Source organism: Heteronotia binoei, chromosome 2, assembly GCF_032191835.1.
Source record: "Heteronotia binoei isolate CCM8104 ecotype False Entrance Well chromosome 2, APGP_CSIRO_Hbin_v1, whole genome shotgun sequence".
Taxonomy (NCBI): Eukaryota; Metazoa; Chordata; class Lepidosauria; order Squamata; family Gekkonidae; genus Heteronotia; species Heteronotia binoei.
In genome coordinates, this window is record NC_083224.1 from 183,811,385 (window position 1) to 183,836,335 (window position 24,951).

The following is a 24,951-nucleotide window of genomic DNA, read 5'->3' on the forward strand; positions in this document are numbered from 1 at the left end:
TTTTATACTGTGTTTATACCCTGCCTTTCTCCCCAATGGAAACCTGAAGCAGCTTGCCTAATTTCTTCTGCACTGTATCCTTACAACAACCCTGTGAGGTAGGTCAAGCTGAGAGAGTATGTCAGGTCCAGATCACCCAGTGAGCTTCTATGGCAGAGTGAGGATTTGCACGATCTAAGATCTCTCTGATCTTAGTCCAACATGCTAACCACTCCACCTCATAATATGGATGCTAAGTGTCTCAACTGATTGCTAAGAGCCAGTTTGGTGTAGTGGTTAAGTGCATGGACTCTTATCCGGGAGAACCGGGTTTGATTCCCCACTCCTCCACAAGCAACTGCTGGAGTGACCTTGGGGTCAGTCATAACTCTGTCAGAGGCTGTTCTGGAAAGAGCAATTTCTCTCAGAGCTCTCTCAGCCCCACCTACCTCACAGAATGTCTGTTGAGGGGAGGAGAAGGGAAAGGAGATTGTAAGCTGCTCTGAGACTCCTTCGGGTAGTAAAGGGCAGGGCATAAATCTAATCTCTTCTACGATGGGTCTCTGTGGTGTGTTCTGTTGCTCCAGAAGTGGTGCCTTGAAGAACTTCTGTGGCAGTTTCCTGTATTTGTGACAATTCCCTATTCCACTGAGCACAGGATTATGCTTGCACTGTCTGCAAAAAGTCGTTGCTTGCAGAGATTTCCTGCTTGCCCTACTAGGGCTGGAACCCTTGGGTGGTTCTCTTGATGTCACAACAACAGGGTTCTAGAAGACCACCTGCCTCAGCCAGCAGCTGCAGGAAGACCCTGCTGTGAGATCCCCCTCCTGTTGCAAAGGGTGGGGAGGAAACCCCTTTTTCCCACCCCTGGTGCCTTCACAGAACAGGGGGAGTGCACTGTGACAACGGCACTGGTTTCCTCCCCCACCCGGACATCAAGATCCTCCCCTGTAATGAAGTCCACTCTTAAGCCGAGCTTCGTGCATTGATGGTAACTGCAAATTAGGGCCTTGTGGTGGAAAACTGCTCCATATGCGACTCATGGACCTCTCCTAAGCACCCAGCTACAGGCTTTGCTTGCAAAGGGGGTAGCTGGTGCAGTGCCTCAATTCTCTCACCTTGCAAAGGGATGCCAGCATCTGTCTCTGTTTTCTGTTGGGGCTGGGAGTTGGAAGCTGGATCGGAATGCCAAGACAGATCAGAGGATGTCAGCTCCTTGCTGTTCCTGAGTGAGGCACCCTCAAACGGAAGAGTGGACCAGAAGTCGACGAAGAGGGGTGCCAAGCAGTGTTCCCTCTAAGCTGAGTTAGCTCGAGCTAGCTCACAGGTTTTTGGCCTCCAGCTCACACATTTTTGTCTTAGCTCAGGAAGGATGACTCCAGAGCACAATAATTCATGCAGTCGCTCACAACTTTAATGCCAGTAGCTCACAAAGTAGAATTTTTGCTCACAAGACTCTGCAGCTTAGAGGGAACATTGGTGCCAGGCCGCTCTGAGGATTCCTGCTCTTTCCTCCAGTCCAGCAGTTCTGTTAGGTTTTTCTTTTACCCAGATCTGTTGGACTAGAGCAGGGGCAGCCAAGCTTGCATAATGTAAGAGCCACAAGAATAAGCATCATGTCTGAGAGCCACAAGACATCAGATGTTGGAGAGCTGCAACAAAGCAAGGGAGGGAGGGAGGGAAGGAAGGAAGGAAAGAACAAAAGACAAATAGATGGGGGAGGGAGAAGGGGAAAGAAAGCAACTTTAACTTTAAATGCCTTCTTTGAGACACTGGCTGGTTTGGCTTGGAAGTGATTTAAAAAGACAAATGCTTTCTCCAAGTTGGCCAATGGGGTGGTGAGGGCTTCAAGAACCACACAATATGTGTGAAAGAGCCACATGTGTCTCTTGAACCACAGTTTGGCCACCCCTGAACAAGACCAGGGGTGAGCAAACTTGCTTAATGTAAGTGGCACATAGAATAAATGTCAGATGTTTGAGAGCCTCAAGACATGAACATCAGATGTTTGAGAGCTGTAAGACAGGAAGGAAGGAAGGTGGTGGAAAGAAAAGCAATTTTAACTTTAAATGCATTCTCCAAGCCAGCGACTGGCTTGGAGAAATGATTTAAAGGGACAGATGCCTTCTCCAAGCTGGCCAATGGGGCGGTGGGGGCTCTGAGAACCACACAATATGTGTGAAAGAGCCACATGTGGCTCCCAGGCTGCAGTTTGGCCACCCCTGGACTTGAGGCAAAACACGCCCTTCTGGCAGTATTAAAAGGTCTGTGGTGATTCACAGATCGTTTTCAGGCACAACGGCAGCAGAGTGCCAGTTTTGCGCTGGAAAATGGGGCCCGGAATTGTATGACTCAGGCTCATCTCCTAGTGTCTTTCCCTTCAGAGGGGACAGAGGGTGATGAGATCCTGGACAGGAACTTCTTGGAGAGGTTGACCCCAAAGGGTTTTCAGTGCAAGAGACGGACAGAAGCAGTTTGCCATTCCCTGCCTCTGAGTAGCAACTATGGTCTTCTTGGTGGTCTCCCCTGTCCCAGTACTAACCAGGGCCAGCCCTGCTTAGCTTCTGAGATCTCGTGGGATCAGGCTAGCCTGGGCCGTCCAGGAAAGGGACACCTGAAATAGCCACCCCCTTAGAAAGCCAGTTTGGTGTAGTGGTTAAATGTGCGGTCTCTTATCTGGGAGAACCAGGTTTGATTCCTCACTCCTCCATTTGCACCTGCTGGCATGGCCTTGGGTTAGCCATAGCTCTGGCAGAGGTTGTCCTTGAAAGGGCAGCTACTGTGAGAGCCCTCTCAGCCCCACCCACCTCACAGGGTGTCTGTTGTGGGGGAGGAAGATAAAGGAGATTGTAAGCCGCTCTGAGACTCTGAGCTTCAGAGTGGCGGGCGAGATATAAATCCAATATCATCATCTTTTCCAGAGTTTGCCCAGCACCTTGTTAGCAATAGATTGCTGATTAAGCAGCCTTCTAACTGCTTTTAGGGAAGCTTTAACTACTGGTGTCTTCAGGGTGTCTGTATATGTGCCAAATTCACTTTCTGTTGCTGAATTGCCATTAGAGCACACCTTTTAATAATTAGATGGTCGATCTAATCTGCATTTACTTGCTCTCTCATGGGATTTTTAAGATCTCAATTCCAGAACTAGGATTGGTGTTAGAACAGATTTTGAGTCCAGTGGTGCCTTTAAAACCAACAAAAGTTTATTCAAAGTATGAGCTTTCGTGTGCAAGCAACACTTCCTCAGACATTGTGCTTGTACATGAAAGCTCATACCTCAAAATCTGAGATCAAAATCTTTTGTACTGCTTCAGATCAACACTGCTGCCCATCTGGATCTTAAGATTAGTGTTCGAATTGCTGTTGCAGCTGCTTGGTGAACTTGGGAAACCTGCTGTCGCCTCTGTGGAAATCCACAATTTGAAATCCATTGTCGAAATCCACAGTTCCCAGTTCCCAAGTGCTTGGTTTGACAGTTTTCTTTTCTTTTCCTCCCCACGTATGTTCACTTGCTTAAAAGCTGCTGGGGCTCAGGTGCAAGGGCAAAGGCTGTCTGCACAAGCTCAGAGGCGCTGAAAGAGGTGGAGCCACAAATGGGAGTGGTGCAGAAGGACAGAGGCTTAAGGTTGCAATAGGGAGAGGCTGTATGGCTTACCTGTAAGGGAGAACGAGCAGGGGAAATGGGTCTGAGCTGCTGTGTCAGAATCACAACAACGTAGAGCCCAGTTGGAATAAATACATGTGTTTCTGGGTACGTTAGTGTTCGTATGTGTTATGCATTTGTTCCCTTGTCCCTTGACAATGGAAGAGAGGCAGTTTGACATCCATGTGCAAAAGATCAGACTGGTCACTTTGTACATACAGGGCTGCCCCTCCCTTTGGCCCCAGCTATGGCTCAGTCTTTAGGCAGCAATTGGGATTCACCTAGATGGAAATCTTTAGGTCTGAGTGGAGCAGAGCATACATAGCTGTGTCCAAGCAGTCATTTTGTAGAAAAAGAGGTGCCGGAGCTCATTAGAGCACAAGTTGTTTGCATAAGTCATTTGCATCTGCCACACACCCCTGATGTCCTCAGAAGGTGTACTAAATTATATCAGCTCAGCATCTGCTTTCAAATGCTTCTTGAATTATCATTGTAATAAAACTTTACTCTGATTGTACTTTTAATATTACTTTCTCCTATGTGACCACAGTGGCACGATGAAGATTTCCATCCGTTTGCTTTATATGTTTTGGTTATTTTCCCATTCTTTGTGGGGGAAAGTGTTAGAAAGTTTGTTAAATTTTAGAGTTCAGTAAAATTTGAACAATGGGGGTTTGAACAATGGAACCCAGAAGCAAATTTTTGTGCGTGTGTGTTGGGGGGGGGGGGTTAAGAACGAAAGAGCACAATAAAATTTAGAGGTTCCAGAACTCCGCTCCTGTGAGCACCTATCCAAAATGAGGCTTGGCTGTGCCCCATATAAAAGCTGTGTGCGTATGTATTCTGTGCCTCCCCCCCAGCTTCTCTCTATAAACTAGGCTGTAGAGGATCAGAGGCCAGAATTCTCTTTCTGCCGAGAAGAAATCATTAATTGGAGTCTGTTGCATTTGATGGTAATCCTGTTTTTTTGTTTTAAGAGAAGAGATTAAAAACCAGCTGTGGCCCTATGGAAATATTGGTGGGAGGTTCGCTTTGTGACGGAATGAGGAACCCATTTAATCCACTTTAGGTCAAATCCACGCAGAGCTCAGACCTGATTTTTGTGGTCATTGTTTGTGTCTCAGCAGTGTCAAAAACCATCTCCCCAAGGCAGCAGAAGAAACAGAGGAGTCCGAAGCAGAAATGTTCAAATCCAAAGGTAAGCAAAACACCCGCCTCCCTTGCTTAAGGCAGTGTCTGTGGCAGGGACGGGGGGGCCAGTTGGTGCTTGCAGAGATCTGCATTTTGCATTTCTGCCTTTTGTTGAGCTTTTTAAGTCCAGCCTCTGGCACCGCCTCTATGTTCCATATGACAGCCTTATGCACTTTCTCCAGGTGGCAGGTAGTTCCACAGGCAGCATGTGACTGAGTGTGGTCCCCTTTGGAGGAAAGACAGCTAAAGAACATTGTGGGCTTTATAATGCTTGCTTGGCTTGCAAATAGACAAGCGGAAAGAGTTGTGCAGGGCAGTGGTCACGGTACCCCACGTCAGATCCAACGTACTTTGTCTTCAGCCAGGTGTGCCCCTCTCTTTGGGTAGAAAGGCACGCTTTCTCCAGTGGTGGACAGGGCTCTCCTTTCAAGCACCATGCTCCAAGTTGCAGGCTGTTGTCTGTTTGGTGTAGCGGGTAAGTGTGCGGACTCTTATCTGGGAGAACCGGGTTTGATGCCCCACTCCTCCACTTGCACCTGCTGGAGTGGCCTTGGGTCAGCCATAGCTCTCGCAGAGGTTGTCCTTAAAAGGGCAGCTTCTGAGAGAGCTCTCTCAGCCCCACCTACCTCACAGGGTGTTTGTTGTGGGGGAGGAAGATAAAGAAGATGGTGAGCCGCTCTTGAGATTCAGAGTGGAGGATGGGATATAAATCCAATGTCATATTCTTCTTTTTGCAAATGGCTTTAAATGGGGTGGGGGTGGGGCTAGAATGATACGTGGTGGGGTGGCTGTTGCCCATTGTTACCTGACCCTCTGGAACCTCCACGGGCAGCAGCAGTCATCCCCTGAATATAGGCCATGGGATCTAGGAACACTGGAAGTGCGTTTCCTTCCTGTCTTAATTGGAGGGCTCCTGAGAGGCATTTTTTCCAGAGTAAGAAATAGGATGCCAGAGTAGGTGAATCCCAGTTCGATCTAGTAGAGCTCACGTGACCTCCTGAGGACCCAAACCCATTTCTTTGTTATCCCGTCCTCCTTCTGAGGAGTCTAGAATTGTGGACAGAGTTCTCATTTCCTGCATTTTATCTTCACAACATTTTGTGAGGGAGGGCAGGCTGCAAGACTGGCTGAAGGCAACCTTTGTGCCCAAGTGAGGACTTGAACTCGGGTCTCCCAGAGGCCAAGTCCAGCTCTGGACCAGTGTTCCCTCATATTTTTAGCCTCTGGCTCACACAATTTTTGTCTTAGCTCAGGATAAATCGCCCCAGGGCAAACTCATTTATGCAGTAGCTCACGAACTAGAATTTCTGCTTGCAAGACTCCACAGAGGGAACATTGCTCTCCCCGAGTGTTACTTGAGGCATCTTATGTTTGCCTTGGTGGTTGCTGAGCAGCCCACTACGAGACTTTTCCAACCCCAGGCCTCAGATTCAGCAGGAGCTCACAGGAGCACAGCTCCTGAACCTTTCTGAGAGTTCCGCCTCTTCCTCCCCATCTATCTTGTCCATTGAATAATAGGTGCAGCTGCATAACAATCCCAGGATTAGGAGAGTGGGCAGCCAACCAGCCACCAGGAGTTTTGCCACACCCCCAGCAGCCCTCATTAGCCACCCTTTCTCCACTTCTTTTGTGATTTCGGGCAGCAGGTGACTTGCTGGCCTTTTAATTGGGGTGGGGGGGGTGATCCAGGCGAGCGAGGCCTGCTTGGGCTGGATGGATCTCTAGCCAGCCCAAGCAAGCCTTACTCACCCAGGGCTCTCCTTTCATGCATCGCGTTACTTTTGGCGGGAGGGGGGATATGCTAATTAGTTATGCTAATGAGCTCCACCACCTATTTTTGTACAAAATTACCCCTGTCCAACCCTAAAACAATAATCGAGACACGATGAAAAAAATCCATGATTTCGAATAGGGGAATTAATTATCATCCAACCATCTTTTTCAAAGGTAGAATTATCCCCATTTTACAGATGGAGGAGGCAAAGCTGAGGAAGGGAGGGGGCTTCCTAGGGAGACTGTGGTGGAGGCAACATTTGAACTGGAGGCCTTCCCAATCTCAGGGCGTTCCTGACATCCACTTCCAACACCGAGGCCCAGCACTGAAGGCTTGTTCTCTTCTCCCTCTCCCCTCTCCTCTGGCTCTGCAGGGCTCTGGACCTCCAAGCGCGATGGGGAAGTCAGGCTGCGGATGGACGAGAGTGGCATGGGTTGTGAGCCCCCAATCATGGTCAATGAGCTGCTCCTTGAGGCCGTCCGGAAATATGGGAACTTGTATGCGTTGGCCACAAAGAAGAAGGGGAAGTGGACCAAGCTGACTTATAAGGAGTACTACGCCCAGTGCCGGAAGGCAGCCAAAAGTTTCCTCAAGGTGCCGGGGGGAGGGACTATTGCATATAATATATAAATCTAACTAGTGATATAGAAGAGCCCCGTGGCGCAGAGTGGTAAAGCTGCAGTACTGCAGTCAGAGCCCTCTCCTCACAACCTGAGTTCAATCTCAGTGGAAGCTAGTTCAGGTAGCTGGCTCCAGGTTAACTCAGTCTTTCATCCTTCCAAGGTCGGAAAATGAGTACCCAGATTGCTGGGGCGGGGGGGAAGTGTAGATGACTGGGGAAGGCAATGGCAAACCACCCTGTAAAAAGTCTGCCATGAAAACGTTGTGAAAGCAACGTCACCCCAGAGTTGAAAAACGACTGGTGATTGCACAGGGGACTACCTTTCCCCTTTTAAACTAGTGATATAAGACATTTACTTGATTGAGGAGTATATTTTTCTGTGTTCTGTATAGCTGTGTATTGTTATTTAACACAGGAGCCCATTTTTGGGATTGATTGGCTTCACTTCAGGCAGTTTTTTCTCCCATCTCCCAATTGCCTCTCCCAGCAGTACCAAACAAATGCTGCAACACTGAAAGCATGCTAAGGGGATTAAACCACTTTGCATGGATTATCCCAGGCGTGGTCCAACCAGGTTGGGGGGGGGAGGGCCAGAACAAGGCCAAGACAGGAGAACAGAGTGTCCCATTTCAGGCCACAGGTGGGAGAGATTCTCCTCCTTGGCTTCCTCCTTGGGGCAGGTCCAGGAAGGAGAGAGGCAGCTCCAGCTTTCCTCATCTTTCCTACCCTCCGCCAGCGGAAGTTATGTACACAGAGCCCGTGCAGACACTGAATAGCATGCAGGTTATGGTTGCCAGTCCCCAGGCGTTGGCAGGGGATCCCCTGGTTGGGGTCCCTCCCCCTGCTTCAGGGCCATCAGAAAGCAGCGGAGGGAGGGAGGGAAATGTTTGCTGGGCACTCCATTATTCCCTGTGGAGACAGATTCCCATAGGGTATAATGGAGAATTGATCTGCAGGTATCTGGGGCTCTGGGGGGGGGGGGGGCGCTGTTTCTTGAAGCACCAAATTTGCAGCAAAGCCTCCAATGCCTCTCCTCAGAACATCCTCCCAAGTTTCAAAAGGATTGGACCGAAGGGTTCAATTCTATGAGCCCCAAAAGAAGATGCTCCTAACCACGATTTCCAATAGAGGGAAGGCATTTAAAAGTTATGCGGTTGCTTTAAATGTGGTGGCCAGAACTCCCTTTTGGAGTTCAATCAAGTTTGTCACAACCTTGCTCCTGGCTCCACCCCCAATGTCTCCTGGCTCCACCCCCAAAGTTCCCAGATATTTCTTGAATTGGAACTGGCAACCCTAGTGCAGCTCCTTGCCCACTTGGGAGTCTGGGTAGCGGAAGAAGAATTGCAGATTTATACCCCACCCTTCTCTCTGAATCAGAGCGGCTTACAATCTTCTTGATCTTCTCCCCCCACAACTGACACCCTGTGAGGTGGGTGGAGCTGCAGAGGCTCTCACAGCAGCTGCCCTTTCAAGGATAACCTCTGTGAGAGCTATGGCTGACCCAAGGCCATTCCAGCAGCTGCAAGTCCGTCCACTTAACCGCTACACCAAACTGGGTCTCCTCAAAACATCTTCCCAAGTTTCAAAAGGATTGGGACCAGAGGGTCCAATACTATGAGCCCCAAAAGAAGGTGCCCATAACCCTCATTATTTCCAATAGAGGGAAGACATTTCCCTCAGGGCGGGAACTTGGCTGTGCTCCGTCAGTCACAATAAGCACACAAAATCAGTCTCTGGTTATGAGTGGTGGGTCCACTGAGTGCTCAAAGGCAGTCAAGACCTGAAGGAAAATAAGCTGTGCTTGGCTGTGGAGGAGAGAGAATTATTAATTTATTTGCTTCTTTTATGCCTCCCCAACCTTTCTCCCCAATAGGGTCCTAAACTGGCTTACATGATTTTCTCCTCCATTTATTTGTTCCTCCATTTTATCCTCACAGCAACCCTGTGAGGTAGGTTAGACTGGCCCAGGGTCACCCAGCAAGGCATTTGCCAAAGGCAGTGTATGGGGTGTGTTTGCTGCAGTTCAGTTTGCCCCACATCCAGAAGGAAATCTGAATGTGGAGAATAGTAACTCTTCCGCAGTGGATATGTTTAAACCAGGGGTGGCCAAACTGTGGCTCTTTCACACACATTGTGTGGCTCTCAAAGCTCTGACCACCCCATCGACCACCTTGGAGAAGGCATTCGTCTCTTTAAATCACTTCTCTAAGACAAGCCAGCCACCGGCTTGGAAAATGCATTCAAAGTTAAAGTTGCTTTCTTTCCACCTCCCTCCCCCTTCCCCATCTATTTTCCTTCCTTCCTTGTCTTGCAGCTCTCAAACATCTGATCTTCATGTCTTGTGGTTCTCAAACATCTGACATTTGTTCTAGGTGGCTCTTATATTAAGCAAGTTTAGCCACCCTTGGTTTAAACTGTACAGATGGGGGTGGGTGGGGGAGAGCAGTTAAAGAATCTGTAGAGTTGGCTGCTCATTGAGTAACCTTGGGCTTGCCCTGAAGGCTTCTGGGAGTTGACAAAACCTGACTTGTTCCTTGACTCTCTTTGCAGCTGGGCTTGGAGCGTTTCCATGGTGTGTGCATTCTGGGATTCAATTCCGTCGAGTGGTTCCTGGCAGACATTGGAGCTATTCTTGCCGGGTGAGTGACCTGTTGGCCTTCTGCAGGGAATTGTGGGCTGTGGACCACCCTTGGCTCCTCAAAGAAGCAGGTGTGGGTAAAGTTCTGTCAAGTCAAAGCTGATATATGGCGACCGTTCTTGCAGTTTTCAAGGCATGGGACATTCAGGTGTGGTTTGCCACTGCCTGCTTAGTGACCCTGGACTTCCTTGGAGGTCTCCCATCCAAGTCCTAACCTGAGCTGACCCCACTTAGCTTCCAGGATTGATTGATTGATTGATTGATTGATTTATTTATTTATTTATTTATTTATTTATTTATTTATTTATCTATTTATTTATTTATTTATTTATTCATTCATTCATTCATTCTATAACTTATATCCCGCCCTTCCCATAAAATGGCTCAGGGCGGCTCACAGCAAATGATAAACAATAAAACAAAGTGCAGAATTATTACATTTAAAAAGTCAAAGCATTTAAAAATCTAAAAACCTTAAAATCTTAACATAAACTATACAGTTTAATGAGATCTGATGAGATCAGGCTAACTTGAGCCTTCCGAGTCAGGTTCTCTTAAAGGTATATTTTGCTAATTTTATTTTTAATTGTATGCATTTATGGACCATTTTTCTTCCCTCTACGTACTCAAAGGGGCACACGTTGAGAGCTAGTTTGGTGTAGTAGTTAAGTGCACAGACTCTAACCTTGGAAAACCAGGTTTGATTCCCCACTCCTCCTCCATGTGCATCTGCTGGTGTGACCTTGGATCAGTCACTATTCTCTCGAAGCTGTTCTTTCAAGAGCAGTTCTCTCTGAGCTCTCTTAGCTCCACCTACCTCATAGGGTGTCTGTTGTGGGGAAAGGAAGAGAAAGCGGATTGTAAGCCACTCTTGAGACTCCCAAATGAAGAGCGGGGTGTCAATCCAATCTCATCTTCTTTTTCCTCTTCTCCATTTTGTCTTCACTAAAGCCCTGTTAAGGAAAGTTAGGCTGAGATCGTGTGACTAGGCTAAGGCCAGTGCAGGGTGAGGATTTGAACCTGAGTCTCCAGCTTCCTCTTCTGACATTGTTAACCACTGCTAGCAGTGCTCTCAAAGTGGAGTCTGGAAGGGCTTTCTCGTGGACTAAGAACTGCCTGCCAAGCTCTTCCTTGTATTTCTGCACTGAGTCTGAGTCTACCTGTAATGGTGGATATCTCCATTATGCCACTGCCTGTTTGGGCGCAGTCCGAAGAAACAGCTGCAGTCAAGAGATGTGGAAGGAATTTTGGCCAGAGCTGTGTGTATGGTGCAAGGAGAGATAATTTACAAGGCTATAGATCTCTTGTCCGGTTGTTACCACATGGGACCGGTTTCCACCACTGCCAGCTGGAAATAGTCCTGGAATCCACCTACCCAAGAAGAATGTTTGCAAGGGTGCCAACAGTTTTCTTGTTTGCCTGGCACCCTACTTCCAATTCTGCGTGTTGTTAATGAGGCAGTTTCTAACGGCTGGCAATATGGCTCATGAAACCAAATAGGGAGTCCTGGTCTGGAGCTCTAGGGGGTGGCTGTGTCTCAGTGGTAGTGTGTCTCCTTGGCAGGCAGAATGTCCCAGGCAGGGCTTTATTTTTTGTAGAAAAAGCCCAACAGGAACTCATTTTGTATTAGGCCACACTCTCCCTGACATCGCCATTGTTTCACACAGGGCTTTTTTGTAGAAAAAGTCCAGCAGGAACTCATTTTGTATTAGGCCACACGCTCCCTGAAATCACCATTGTTTCACACAGGGCTTTTTTGTAGAAAAAGCCCAACAGGAACTCATTTTGTATTAGGCCACACGCTCCCTGACATCACTATTGTTTCACACAGGGCTTTTTTGTAGAAAAAGTCCAGCAGGAACTCATTTTGTATTAGGCCACACTCTCCCTGACATCGCCATTGTTTCACACAGGGCTTTTTTGTAGAAAAAGTCCAGCAGGAACTCATTTTGTATTAGGCCACACGCTCCCTGACATCACTATTGTTTCACACAGGGCTTTTTTGTAGAAAAAGCCCAACAGGAACTCATTTTGTATTAGGCCACACGCTCCCTGACATCGCCATTGTTTCACACAGGGCTTTTTTGTAGAAAAAGCCCAACAGGAACTCATTTTGTATTAGGCCACACGCTCCCTGACATCGCCATTGTTTCACACAGGGCTTTTTTGTAGAAAAAGCCCAACAGGAACTCATTTCGTATTAGGCTACACCTTCCTGACACCAAACCAGCTGGAACTGCGTTCCTGTGCTTTCCTGCTCAACAAACAAACAGCCCCCATGGTCTCAGGTACAATCCCTGGTAGAGTTGCAAATCTCTAGGTGGTGGCTGGAGATTTACTGGGATTACAACTGTTCTCTAGGAGACAGAGATCAGTTTCCCTGAAGAAAATGGCTACTTTGGAAGGTGGACTCTATGGCAATATACCCTACTGAAGTCCCTCCCCTCCCTAAATCCCGCCCTCTTCAGACTCCACTCCCAAAACCTCTAAGTATTTCTTAAGCCAGAACTGGCAACCATAATCCCTGGCATCTCCAGTTGAAAATATGAGGTAGTAGGTATTGAGAAAGAGCTCTGCCTGAGGCCCCAGCGAGCCACTGCTGGTCGGAGTAGGCAAGGGTGATCTCGTTGGCCAAGGTTCTGATTCGGTAGAAGGCAGCTTTATGTATCCCAGGTTATTGGGTGAGTTTCTTCAACTGTCCCACCTGTGCTGGTGTGTGTGTGTGTGTGGTGGGTAAATATAGTTCTAAAGCTGCTCCCAGGAGCACCTTGGCTTGACAGCTTTGCTTCTTCCTCACAGTGGCTTTGCCGTTGGGATCTATACCACCAATTCCCCTGAGGCCTGCAAGTACGTGGCGGAAAACTGCGGGGCCAACATCATCGTGGTGGAGAACGACAAACAGCTCCAGAAGATCTTGGAGGTGAGCCCCGGGATCCTGGGGCAGCTCAGGGCTGGACCTCAATTACCCCTGAGAGCCAGCTTGGTGTAGAGGTTAAGAACGGGGGACTCTGATCTGGAGAACTGGGTTTGATTCCCCACTCTTCCACATGCAGCCAGCTGGGTGACCTTGGGCCAGTCACAATTCTCTCAGAGCACTCTCAGCCCCACCTACCTCATAGAGTGTCTGTTGTGGTGAGAGGAAAAGAAAGCTGCTTCTAGACTCCTTTGGGTAGTGAAGAGTAGAGTATAAACCAACTCTTCTTCTTTAGTGCAGTCTGGTTTTCCAGCACCCTTCTCCTCCTCTTCTCCATTTCCTCCACAAGATCACATCTTTTTCCACCCACACCTGTGACTTTTAGGTGGCTTGAAAGTAGAATGACTCTGCTTCTTCAGTTTTTGTAGTTTCTCTAAAGTCCTGCTGGGCTGGAAGCAACACTAGACTATGCACAGGTACCTCTGAGGGACATTCTGCCTCTCAAAAGGGGTGAGACCAAAGTCTAGCCTAATCTGGCATGTGGTTTTCCAAAACGGCCAGTCAGATGACCCCAGAAATCCCGTAAGCAGGACATTGAGACCAAAGCCTCCTCTGTTCAAAGGTACACTGCTTCTGAACATGGAGGTTCCCTTTAGCCCTATGCAGACATCTCTGTCTAATATGCTGAATCCTCCTTTTACAGCCAATCAAAATCAGCTGAGCAGGTCCACAGCTGCATATGGCTCCCGAGCTGTAGTTTGGCCACCCTTGCTACAGATGCTGTAATAGGCATAGATGAGGAGATGTGCATCTTTTTAATACTCACTTTGAAAATCTGGGCTTCCAGGGTGAGGATGGAAGATCTCCTGGAAGAGAAGTGACAGATTTGGGGGAAGGGGGGGAGAAGGAGTCCTGTTGATGACCATCTTGGACTAGTTCTCTATTTCAAAGTACTCTGTTGCAGGTTCGGAAGAAACTCCCTCTTGTGAAAGCGATCATCCAGTACGGTGAACCTATCAAGGAGAAAGTACCAAATCTCTATGATGTGAGTGTTTCCCTTGCCTGATCAGCACTTCGCACATGCTCAGAGTCTGCTCTTCCAAATCCCCTCAATGCTAGGGTTACTAGGTTTAGGCTGGGAAATTCCTGGAGGTTTGGGGGTGGAGGCAGGAGTTTAAGGAGTGGGGTGATCTCAACATGCTATAATACCACAAAGTTCACCCTCCAAAGCATTTTTCAAGGGGAACTGAGCTCTGTCATCCGCCGATCCCTTGTAATTCCCAGAGATCTGCAGGCCTCACCTGAAGGCTGGCAAACTGACTCAGCCTTCTCAAACTTTGAGCATTTCTATGCTGCTCCTTTCTCCATGAGGCCTAGAAACTTGCTTCCTTTCTTTGTAGAGATCCTCAAAGCAGCACCCTTGCCAGTGTTTCAGCAGCTCCTCTTTGTGCAATCAAGGCATCCAAACAGAATTGCATAGCTCAGGGGTCCGTAACTTTTATGAGCCTGCAGGCCCCTGTGGAATTTTGACAGTATGGTGGGCGCAGGCACAAAATGGCTTCTCCAGGAGGAGAAGCCAGGCACAAAATGGCTGCTGCCAAAGCAGTGCTGTCAAGCATGCGGGTTCAATGACGAGTCGAAGTTGATACAAAGACTACATTTATTGATAGACCGATATTTTCTGTATACAAGTTCTTGAGAGTAATGCTGCCAATACATTGATACAATACTTTTAAGGCTTACTTTAAAAGGATTCCAAGAGATGGGGGTGCGGGGTAGCACTCACACATAAACTATCATAAATGTCTACGTTCCCATAGTGTTATCAGGACTTCGTCCTTGCTTTCCCCAGATGTCTTGTACTCCCTTACAGGAATGTATGGGAAGGTGCTGATTACTTAGTTTCAGTTCTCACTACTTCTAATTTTAAGCCATAAAGCAAGCCGGGAGGGGGTGGGGTGGGGAAAGAATAACAAAGCTAACAGAGCTGGATCCTCCATGATACTTCACAGACCAGGTTTAGGCAGGACCCTATAACAATCAATTATCAATGGAATTTCACCATGCTTGACAAGTGCTTTTAAAACCCTGCCCAGCCAATGAAATCTTCAATGGCCAATCATAAGCCTTGTTAGGCAAAATCCCTACCTGACTGCACTCGCTTTCTAAAAACACTTGGGCACCAGGAAAGGTGTTGGTGGGACCCCACAGTCACCGTGCTGGGGTCCCTTCATGCTAACAGAACTGTTTGGGTTTCTTTCTTTTTTCCCCAATTCAGTGGAGTGAATTTATGGCTCTTGGCAATGACATCCCAGATGAGCAGTTAGATAAAATAATTGCGATCCAGAAGCCAAACCAGTGCTGCACTCTCATCTACACCTCCGGGACGACGGGCCAGCCAAAGGGAGTAATGCTGAGCCAAGACAACGTGAGTACTGCCCACTGTACAGTCCTCCGGGGAGGCAGGTCTGGCTCTCCGCTGCCAGAATCTGTTGTGATGTGAGACACTTGCCTCCAGCTTTGCAGGGTGGGTGGAAATATCCCTCCTGTCTTGCCTCCACCCCTAGGGCTGTCAGCCCTGGCCAGCCAATGAAATCTTCAATGGCCAATCATAAGCAATCATAATACCTGGAGGTTTGGGGGTGGAGCCTGAGGAGGGTGGGGTTTGGAGGAGGGGCAAGCAATGGGGGATAATGGCATAGAGACAGCCTTCCGTAGCAACCATTTTCTCCAGGTGAACTGATTTTCTGCTGCCTGGAAATCAGCTGTAATATTAGATCTCCAGCTACCGCCTGGAGGGGCTAACAAAACACAAGGCACCACAGTCTCTAAGCTGGACAAAAACAGTGAAAAGACCATGCAATTCACAACAAACATATACATGTATATTACAATGTAGAACAATATCCATATTTATCAAGTTACAGTCCATCATTCTTATACATGACAAGTTGGCAACTTATATCACAATACAAGATAACCCCAAATCAGGTGACTGGTTTATAGAAAGATGGTTTGTCTTTTTGGAATATGTTAATAACAAAGATTCTAATGTTGGTTCTATCCCGTCAAAATATTTGAATATTATGATTTATTAACTGCTTTTTGTAACTGTCTGTTGAATTTACCCTTGTGACTGGACAATGTATCAATTGACTCATTGTTTACTACCTGCATTCTCTTTCTAGTAATGTACTTTATTGTAATTTGTTTCTGATAAGCCTGAGTGTATATTCTTGTTGATATTTTTGTTGCTTTCATATAAAAGTTTTTCAATAAAATTTAAATTATTTTTAAAAAGTTACAGTCCATGAATGGTGAAAAACCTTTTCTGTCCAAATAAGGTGTTCTACAAATTTATTTTATTTATTTACCTTAAATTTATATGCCCCCACTCCACATATGGCCTCTGGGTGGCTCACAGTCATAATACAACAGTAACGACACCTTATGATCATAAAATTATAATATAGTCCCATAGAGAGTGCTCTCCTCTTTTCTTCCACTAGCCAATGGGACTTCTCTTGAACAAGATACAAGCTTTCAAATAGGAGGAAAGGATCCCTGAGTCCGATTGGCTATTCGAATATAAGCAGTTTCGTGTCGTCCTCAAGAGCTCAGTCCTTTCTCATCTAGTGTCTCGACCAAGTTTCTTTCAAATGGAACACAGTGGCCTCTAGCAATCACACAGAGCATAAGCTTCACCAGTATCTTTTGGGCTATCTCCTATTTGGAAGCTTGTCTCTTGTTCAAGAGAAGTCCCATTGGCTAGTGGAAGAAAGGAGGAAAGCACTCTCTATGGGACTATATTTGTAGAACACCTTGTTTGGACGGAAAAGGTTTTTCACCATTCATGGACTGTAACTTTATCAATACTGTCTTCTACATTAGAAGAAGAAGAAGACGACATTGGATTTATATTCCGCCCTCTACTCAGAGCGGCTCATGATCTTCTTTATCTTTCTCCCCCACAACAAACACCCTGTGAGGTGGGTGGGGCTGAGAGGACTCTCACAGCGGCTGCCCTTTCAAGGACAACCTCTGCCAGAGCTATGGCTGACCCAAGTCCATTCCAGCAGCTGCAAGTGGAGGAGTGGGGAATCAAACCCGGTTCTCCCAGATAAGAGTCCACGCACTTAACCACTACACCAGACTGGCTCTCATTAGATATAAATCCACCTTTTACCATCTTAGGTAGGATTCCCTTCCTCAAACGTGGCGACTTGACAACTTGAGAGCACCAGTTTGGTGTGCAGACTCTTACCTGGGAGAACTGAGTTTGATTCCCCATTTCTCCACTTGTAGCTGCTGGCATGGCCTTGGGTCAGCCATAGCTCTCACAGAGGTTGTCCTTGAAAGGGCAGTTTCTGGGAGAGCTCTCTCAGCCCCACCAGCCTCATTGGATGTCTGTTGTGGGGGGGGGGAGGCGGGGGGAGGTAAAGGAGATTGTGACCACTCTGAGATTCAGAGTATAGAGCAGGATATAAATCCAATAAATCATCATCAACAACAACTCCATGCTATGGTCACCTTGAGATTGGACTGTAATGCCCTCTACATGAGGCTGCCCTTGTCCCGAAGCCATTGCTTTCACAGGAGTTGTCCTTGAAAGGGCAGCTGCTGTAAAAAGCTCTCTCAGCCCCACCTACCTCACAAGCTGTCAGTTGTGGGCGGGGAGGTAAAGGAAATTGTGACTGCTCTGAGATTCAGAGGAAAGGGCGGGATATAAATCCAATATCTTCTTCTTAAATCCAAGACTGTATACAACTCAAGAAAGAGCCTTCTCAGTTGCCGCCCCTTATTGGTGGAACCAACTGCCTGAGGAGGTCAGAGCCTTGTGGGACCTTGCCCAGTTCCGCAAGGCCTGTAAGACGATACTGTTTCAGTTAGCTTTTAACTGAAATGCTGACCACCACCGAGGCACTAGATCTAATGGATGCCTAAGATTACTGAATGCCATCTTTAAACATTAAACTGCATTGAAATTAGCCCCAAATTATTTTAAATTGTTTACTTTTAATGTTCTTCATGTAAATGTTTTTATTGTATTTTACTATGTATTGTGAGCCACCCTGAGCCTGCTTCGGTGAGGAGGGCGGGATAGAAATCCAATCCAGTCCGATCAAATCATATGTTTGTTGTGAATTGCATGGTCTTTCTTTTTGTCTACTGCCTGGAGGAGGGCAACCTTACCTATCCCTGTATCCAGGGCTTTTTTTTTTGGTAGCAGGAACTCCCTTACACATTAGGCTATATACCCCTGATGTAGCCAATTCTCCAAGAGCTTACAAGGCTCTTAGTACAGGGCCTACTGTAAGCTCCAGGAGGATTGGCTACATCGTGGGGTGTGGCCTAATATGCAAAGGGATTCCTGCTACAAAAAAAATTCCTGCCTGTATTTGATTGCCAGCCAGCGAACTGGGCAAAGCTGGCATGTGATAAAAAGGAGTTCAGCCCTTTGTCTCTGATCTGGTGGTTTTAAACCTGCCAGGGGTTGACTGAGAGCTCTGCAGGGCAGCATTTAATAGAGGCAGATTCCTTCCAAATGAGAGCCTAATTGGTTTCTTAAAAGACAGCAAGGTGGGGCAGGATCTCACCTTTCCTACAAAACAAGGGTTTTTTCTATGTTAATATATAATTTTCTTTCCTGTGATGCCAAACTCTGTATGTGCCCAGACAGAATACTTTAAAAAGTAAAATAGTTTGGCTCCAAATTTTTTCCCATGCCTTATTTTTGTTTTTAAAACATTCCAGAAACTTCTGTTGCAATTTCCCTGGTATTTTTTGAACCAAACCACCAAACCACCGTTTGCTCAATTCCCTTCTGTAGGTCTGGTTCTGCTATGGCCCAGAAGTATTCTGGGTAAGATTGAGAAGGGACAGAGTGCCCAAAGGGTGAGGTCCTCCTGGTGAGATTGCTTTTAAAACATTTGCTCTTCCAGCGGCAATCTTGGCAAACAAAAAATCAAAAACTCCTTTGAAAAGAAACAAAAACAACCTTTTGGTTAAGTCAAAATAAAGATTGGGAGGCATGTGTGAATTCCGCTATTATGTTGAAAGGATTACTTCCAAGTAGAAAAGGAATTTAGATTTATGTGTTGGTGTGGTTGGAATCACATTTGGTTATGCAAGTAGATCCTTTCTTGTATTTATCATCATGCATTAAATAATCATATTTTATGCATTTTTATGCTGCCTTTCCACCTGATCGGGGTCCTCTCGGCAGCATATATAAAAATATTAAAACATTTGAAGAATTAAAAACATTTAAAATTATAAAACAATTCAATAAAAATACAAAACACAGCCCAAAACCATGGAAGAGGGCCAATAATTGTTATTGGGAGTAAGCCAAATGAAATCAAAAGTCTTTACCTGCTGGTGAAAGATATTAAAATCATAGAATTGTAGAGTTGGAAGGGACCTCATGGGTCATCTAGTCCAATGCCCTGCACAATGCAGAGAATTAACAAATACCTTCCCCACACACATACATCCCCTGTGACCAATGTTCCTTCTAAGCTGCAGAGTCTTGTGAGCAAAAATTCTACTCTGTGAGCTACTGGTATTAAAGTTGTGAGCTGCTTCATAAATTACTGTGCTCTGGGGTCATTCTTCCTGACAAGACAAAGATTAGCTGGAAGCTAAAAATCTGTGAGCTAGCTCATGCTAACTCAGCTTAGAAGGAACACTGCCAGTGACCCTTGCTTCATGCCCGGAAGATGGCAGAAACCCCCCCAGGATCCCTTGCCAATCTGGCCTGGAGAAAAATTTCTGTCTGATCCCAAAGTGTCAAGTGGCATTTCCCTGGGTGTGTAAGAAGGGACCACAAGAACTAAGCACGGATGCAACCCTTCCTGCCCTCCTTTCTCATGATCTCCCTAAGTTCACAGAATCAGCATTGCCATCTAGCCTCTGTGTAAAAACCTCCAAGGAAGGAGAGCCCACCAACTTCCGAGGAAGCCTGTTCTACCAAGGAACTGCTCTAACTGTTGAGAAGTTCTTCCTAATAAAGAGACAAATCTCCCTGGGGAGGGGCTTCCAAAAAACAAACTATTTTTGGTATAGAACAAAGTTTGAATCCAGTAGCACCTTTAAGACCAACAAAATTTATTTTGGGGTATAAGCGTTCATGTATATGTCTTCAGATACATGCACATGGAATTATACCCAGGATCAAACTCTGTTGGTCTTCAAGGTGCCACTGGAATCAAACTTCGTTCTGTTGTTAGGGTTTGTAGAATCTTTCGGGCTCAAGTGCCGTGTTCTACTGGAGAAAGTTTTTCTTCCAGATGTTTCGTTCTCAGCTGCGGAGAACATCCTCAGTGGCGTTGCAGCCGGAGCAGGCGCTCTGACCTTCTTGGTTGCTGTGCTCACTCAATGCACAGCAGCCAAGAAGGTCAGAGCGCCTGCTCCGGCTGCAACGCCACTGAGGATGTTCTCCGCAGCTGTGAACGAAACGTCTGGAAGGAAAACTTTCTCCAGTAGAACACGGCACTTGAGCCCGAAAGATTCTACAAACCCTAATGATGTTACCAGCCGTGAAAACCTGAAATCTTTATTCTGTTGCTTCAGACCAACACAGCTACCCTCCTGAACTCTTCAGTATGTATGTGGGGAGTTTTGCTGTGTCTCATGTTCTGAACTTCTGGAGAACCCCAATCTGTACATGAATTTTGGTTCTTTGGGCAACGCCGATGTTGCGGCAGAATTTTGATTGGTCCCCTTATGAAGACAGCCCATGAGAGACTTAAGCCATTTACGCTGTCTGAAGCACTTAGAAATTGCTGGAAGCCAAAGTCTGTAGAGTTAGCTGCTAGAAGAAAGTAGATCAGTGAGAGAGAGTTTTTCTAAAGACAGTCTTAGATGAGAAGATGAGATTCTGGAGAGAAAGATGTTTGGGTTAAGTAGATGGGAAAAAGATCAGATAAGAAGGAAGTTCTCATCGAACAGTAGCTGAGCTAGCCTAAGGTCTAAAGATAGATGGCCATTGGCCAGTACCATCTGCATTTGCGGCTGGTGAGAAAAGTGTCAGGCTGTCCTGGGAGAGAGATATTATCAGAGATAATTGATAAAGTTCTCAGGCAAAATCCTATAAGACCTTAGAAATTTCCCACAATCTCGCTGCTTGCATCAGAGAGCCAAAAGGCTGTCTCTGGGCAGGTCAAGCCAAGAAAGCAGAGTTAAAGATCTTTAACTTAAGATGTGGGCTGATAGAATTTAGAGAGAAGAGAAAGATTGAGGGTTTCAGAATTTTATTGACCTAGATTCTTAGATAGGTATATGATTATAAGAGGATATTAATTGAGAAATGGAGCAAGTCTAACTACTGAAACTGGGAAGTGTTTAACTGGATTCTAACTGTAAAAGAATATATCTGAGTTTTAACTGTGAGCATAATGTAATAGTGTTATCTAACTATTGGGTTTGTAGAATCTTTTGGGCTCAAGTGCCGTGTTATACTGGAAAAAGTTTTTCTTCCAGACGTTTCATTCTCAGCTGCGGAGAACATCCTCAGTGGCGTTGCAGCCACCTTTAAACAGTTGTCTAACTGTTTTGCTTTCCTATGTATAGCTTAAGAGAACTGTCCTGAGAGAGAACTGGAGTACAATAAAGCTTATTTATTGTTTTGAAAAGCTACTGGGTTTCATGCATTAGGTTCCTGAGAATTTTAGGTTGTTTGGAGGAACTGTGGGTACAGAAAGTGTTTATGAAATATATTTACAGAAATTCCCCAACAGCCAATCCCTGAAAACGTGCAGGGGCAGACTGATAAGAACAGTGACTTTCCAGAGTAACCGTGTGTGTGTGTGCTTCCAGATAACGTGGACCGCCCGGGCAGGAGGGCAGTGTGTCGGCTTGACTTGTGGCCTGGTGAGGCAGGAGCTGTTGGTCAGCTACCTGCCGCTCAGCCATGTTGCTGCGCAGATGATTGACATATGGCTGCCAATCACCTTTGGGATGCAGACCTTCTTTGCCCAGCCAGATGCTCTAAAGGTGATGCACATGCCCGTTTTTTTGGGGGGGGGGCGGGGGAGATGTTTGCAAATGTTGATTCTCCAGCAGCAGCAACCTTTTCTGTGCCTCACAGGGCAGCTTAGTGGAAACCTTGAAGGAGGTGAGGCCCACAGCATTCATGGGGGTCCCCCGGGTCTGGGAGAAGATGCAAGAGAAGATGAAAGCGGTTGGCGCCAAGTCGTCATCCTTAAAGAAGAAGATCGCAACCTGGGCAAAGGCGGTTGGCTTAGAAACCAATCTTAACCTGATGAACGGGTAAGCAGAGGGATCGGGGCAGGGTTTGGTGTGTTGACCCCGCAAAGAAGGGCAAGAGTGGGGTGTTGAACACATTTGTTATGAGGGCCAGATCTGACATAAATGAGACCTTGTTGGGCCGGGCTGTGTGTCATAAAGCCTAATGCCAGGTAGTGGATATGTAAACTTTACAAAGGACAAGACAAACACAATTAAAGCTTTTTTTTAAAACTTAAAAGATGCTTAAAAGATTCGCACTCGGTGAACCAGATGGGCGGTAGATTGACCAGAGTGATTTAGTACAAGGCTTGAGGAACTCACTGCCACGGGACGTAGTGCCTCGCCTGCTTTAAAAGGGGTTTTTACACATTTGTGGGAAGAGAGGACCACCAGTGACAGTTGGCCATTGCAGCTTAATAGAGCCTGCATGTTAAAAGGCAGTGTACCTGGGGGAAGGCAGCAGAGTGAGACTTGATACCTGTGCCCAGGGCTAGTGCTAGGGGCTCTGCTGCTCTGGGCAAGAACCCCTGCGTAGCTGTGTGCACATCACCGCTGCACCACACCTTTCACCTGCCTGGGACTCAGGCAGGCAAAAGGAGTGGCACGGCAGCTTCCATTTGGAAGGCAGCCTCTCAGCACATGTGCACTTCCATTTGGAAGGCAGCCTCTCAGCAGTGCACACGTTGCTGCCGTACCACTCCTTTTGCCTGCCTGAATCCCAGGCAGGTAAAAGGGGTGGTGTAGAGGACCTGGAAGGGGCTGCGTGAGGGCATGTTTCTTGGCTTCGAGGCATCTGAAGCAGCTCCAAATGTCTTGTAGCCAACAAAACAGGCCATGCCGGTCACCTCACTCAGCTCTCTCCAGATATGGAAGGGGTTGGGCGGGGTGAGTGGCATGTTTGCTCAGTTCCGAGGCATTTGGAGCTGCTCCGAACATCTTGTAGCCAAGCCGGCTGGTGCAAGCAGGGACGGGATCAGGTCATCCACCCCTGTGGCCAGGTGGCACCCTAGGCAGCCACCTACTTGGTCTACTATTATATGCTGGCCATGCCAGTGATCCCAGTCCTGGGTCTTCTGCAGGGCTTTTTTTTTGTAGCAGGAACTCCTTTGCATATTAGGCCACACACCCCTGATGTAGCCAATCCTCCAAGAGCTTACAGGGCTCTTCTTACAGGGCCTACTGTAAGCTCCAGGAGGATTGGCTACATCAGGGGTGTGTGGCCTAATATGCAAAGGAGCTCCTGCTACAAAAAAAGTGCTGGCCTTCTGATTGGCCACTGGGTAGAGAAATGGAATGCTGGTCTTGATGGACTATGGCTCTGATCCTGCACAGCAACTGATGACTGGATGCAGAGATCATTTTGTAGGAAAATAGGTGGTGGAGCTCATCCAGGGATTGTTATGCAGCTGCACCCACTATTCAATGGACAAGGAGGTGGAACTCTCTGAAGGAGGAGGAGGAACTCTTAGAAAGATTTAGGAGCTGCGCTACTGTGAGCTGCCACTGAATCGGAGGCCTGACTGAAGATAGACAGAAGCCTCCATTTTCAGAAGCATTTAGCTGCTGTGTCGGGCTAATATTTATGGTCCACCTCTGTTCCCCATCTTCTTTCTCAACCAGTCTTAGGTGAGTGCTTATTGCTACATCATGTGGCAGCCAGTTCCACAAGCTAAGTCCATGGAAGCCTTCCATTTGGGAGTACTTGTATTTTTCTGTATCTCAACAAAGGACAATAAGTCAAGATTTATTGTGTCATCGAGCCATTTACAGAGATGTAAAATACTGGAAGCATATTAAGTACAACATTTAGACAGACAGACAGACAGACAAATATGGGTCTCTTGTAAGGATATCAATTACATAAGAACTATATTAAAAATCCAGTTGAATAGGAGAGAAAAGATAAAACAATAACCCAAGTTATTACAGAATTAACCAGCTTTTCCTGATACTGTAATATGCTACCCAAAATTTTGCCACAGATTCAGTAGTAGACCGATTTCCATCAGCCAGTGATCAATTACGGTATTCCGAATATTGCCTACCTACCATATCTCCTACAAGGGGTGCGATATATTTATCTCAAACTGTTTTGTACCAGTTACACCTAAGTAACATATGTTCAATAATTTCTAGTACTCTGACACATTCTCTGTCCCCTTAGGGACAAAGGATATTGGACATGCAACTCTGACCAAGGGAGTTGCCCAGCATTTTCTGCGGGTCTTGTGCAAGAGCGGCCACTTGTGTGCGGGGATTGAGGGGAGGGGGAGATGCAGCAGGAGTCTTCTCAAACATCCCCATCTTTCCATAGGTCCACTGATCTCCCGGTGAACTACCGCTTGGCCAGAGCTCTGGTGTTCAGGAAAGTCCGGAAGGCGCTGGGCTTGGATCACTGCACAAAGTGCTTCACAGGAGCTGCCCCCATCACAAAGGAAACCCTGGAATACTTCCTGAGCCTTGACATTCCGGTCTACGAACTCTACGGCATGAGTGAAAGTTCGGGGCCTCACACACTCTCTCATCCGGGCAGCTTCAAGCTGACAAGGTGAGACACACAGGAGACAGGCATAGGCTGTGATCCCAACCCAGAAAAGAAAATCCCAGCACTCCTAAAGTTTCTAGTCCCTAAAGGATCTGCAGCCCAAGCCAGTGTCCCCAGCATGGCACCTGTGGCCATTGCAGCATCCGCTGACGCCTGGTGATTTTTATAAAGTAGGTGGGGTCAAACAGTGCCTGTGCCCAATAGGGTATCTGATTAGCTATTTCTTATGTTCTTATGCCACAGGGTATAGATGAAACTCTCTGACAGGGGCTGTGATACTCTGTATTCTTAGTGCTGGGGGGGGCAGCCGTGGGAGGACTTCTAGTGTCCTGGCCCCACTGGTGGATGATACCTGGTTTTTTTGGCCACGGTGTGACACAGAGTATTGGTCTG

The 24,951-nt window shown here is 46.9% G+C and overlaps 1 protein-coding gene across 1 annotated transcript in view; it reads left to right on the forward strand.

The window, feature by feature from the left end:
- The window catches only part of ACSBG2 (acyl-CoA synthetase bubblegum family member 2), a 71,041-nt gene that overhangs the window by 35,539 nt on the left and 10,551 nt on the right, over positions 1 to 24,951 (forward strand). Inside the window, exons 3-11 of the mRNA XM_060232626.1 lie at positions 4,747 to 4,820; positions 6,961 to 7,181; positions 9,760 to 9,848; positions 12,647 to 12,767; positions 13,726 to 13,806; positions 15,040 to 15,189; positions 21,582 to 21,758; positions 21,853 to 22,034; positions 24,328 to 24,561. Of these exons, the coding sequence (XP_060088609.1) occupies positions 4,747 to 4,820; positions 6,961 to 7,181; positions 9,760 to 9,848; positions 12,647 to 12,767; positions 13,726 to 13,806; positions 15,040 to 15,189; positions 21,582 to 21,758; positions 21,853 to 22,034; positions 24,328 to 24,561 (1,329 nt within the window). The remainder of the gene's footprint in view (positions 1 to 4,746; positions 4,821 to 6,960; positions 7,182 to 9,759; positions 9,849 to 12,646; positions 12,768 to 13,725; positions 13,807 to 15,039; positions 15,190 to 21,581; positions 21,759 to 21,852; positions 22,035 to 24,327; positions 24,562 to 24,951) is intronic.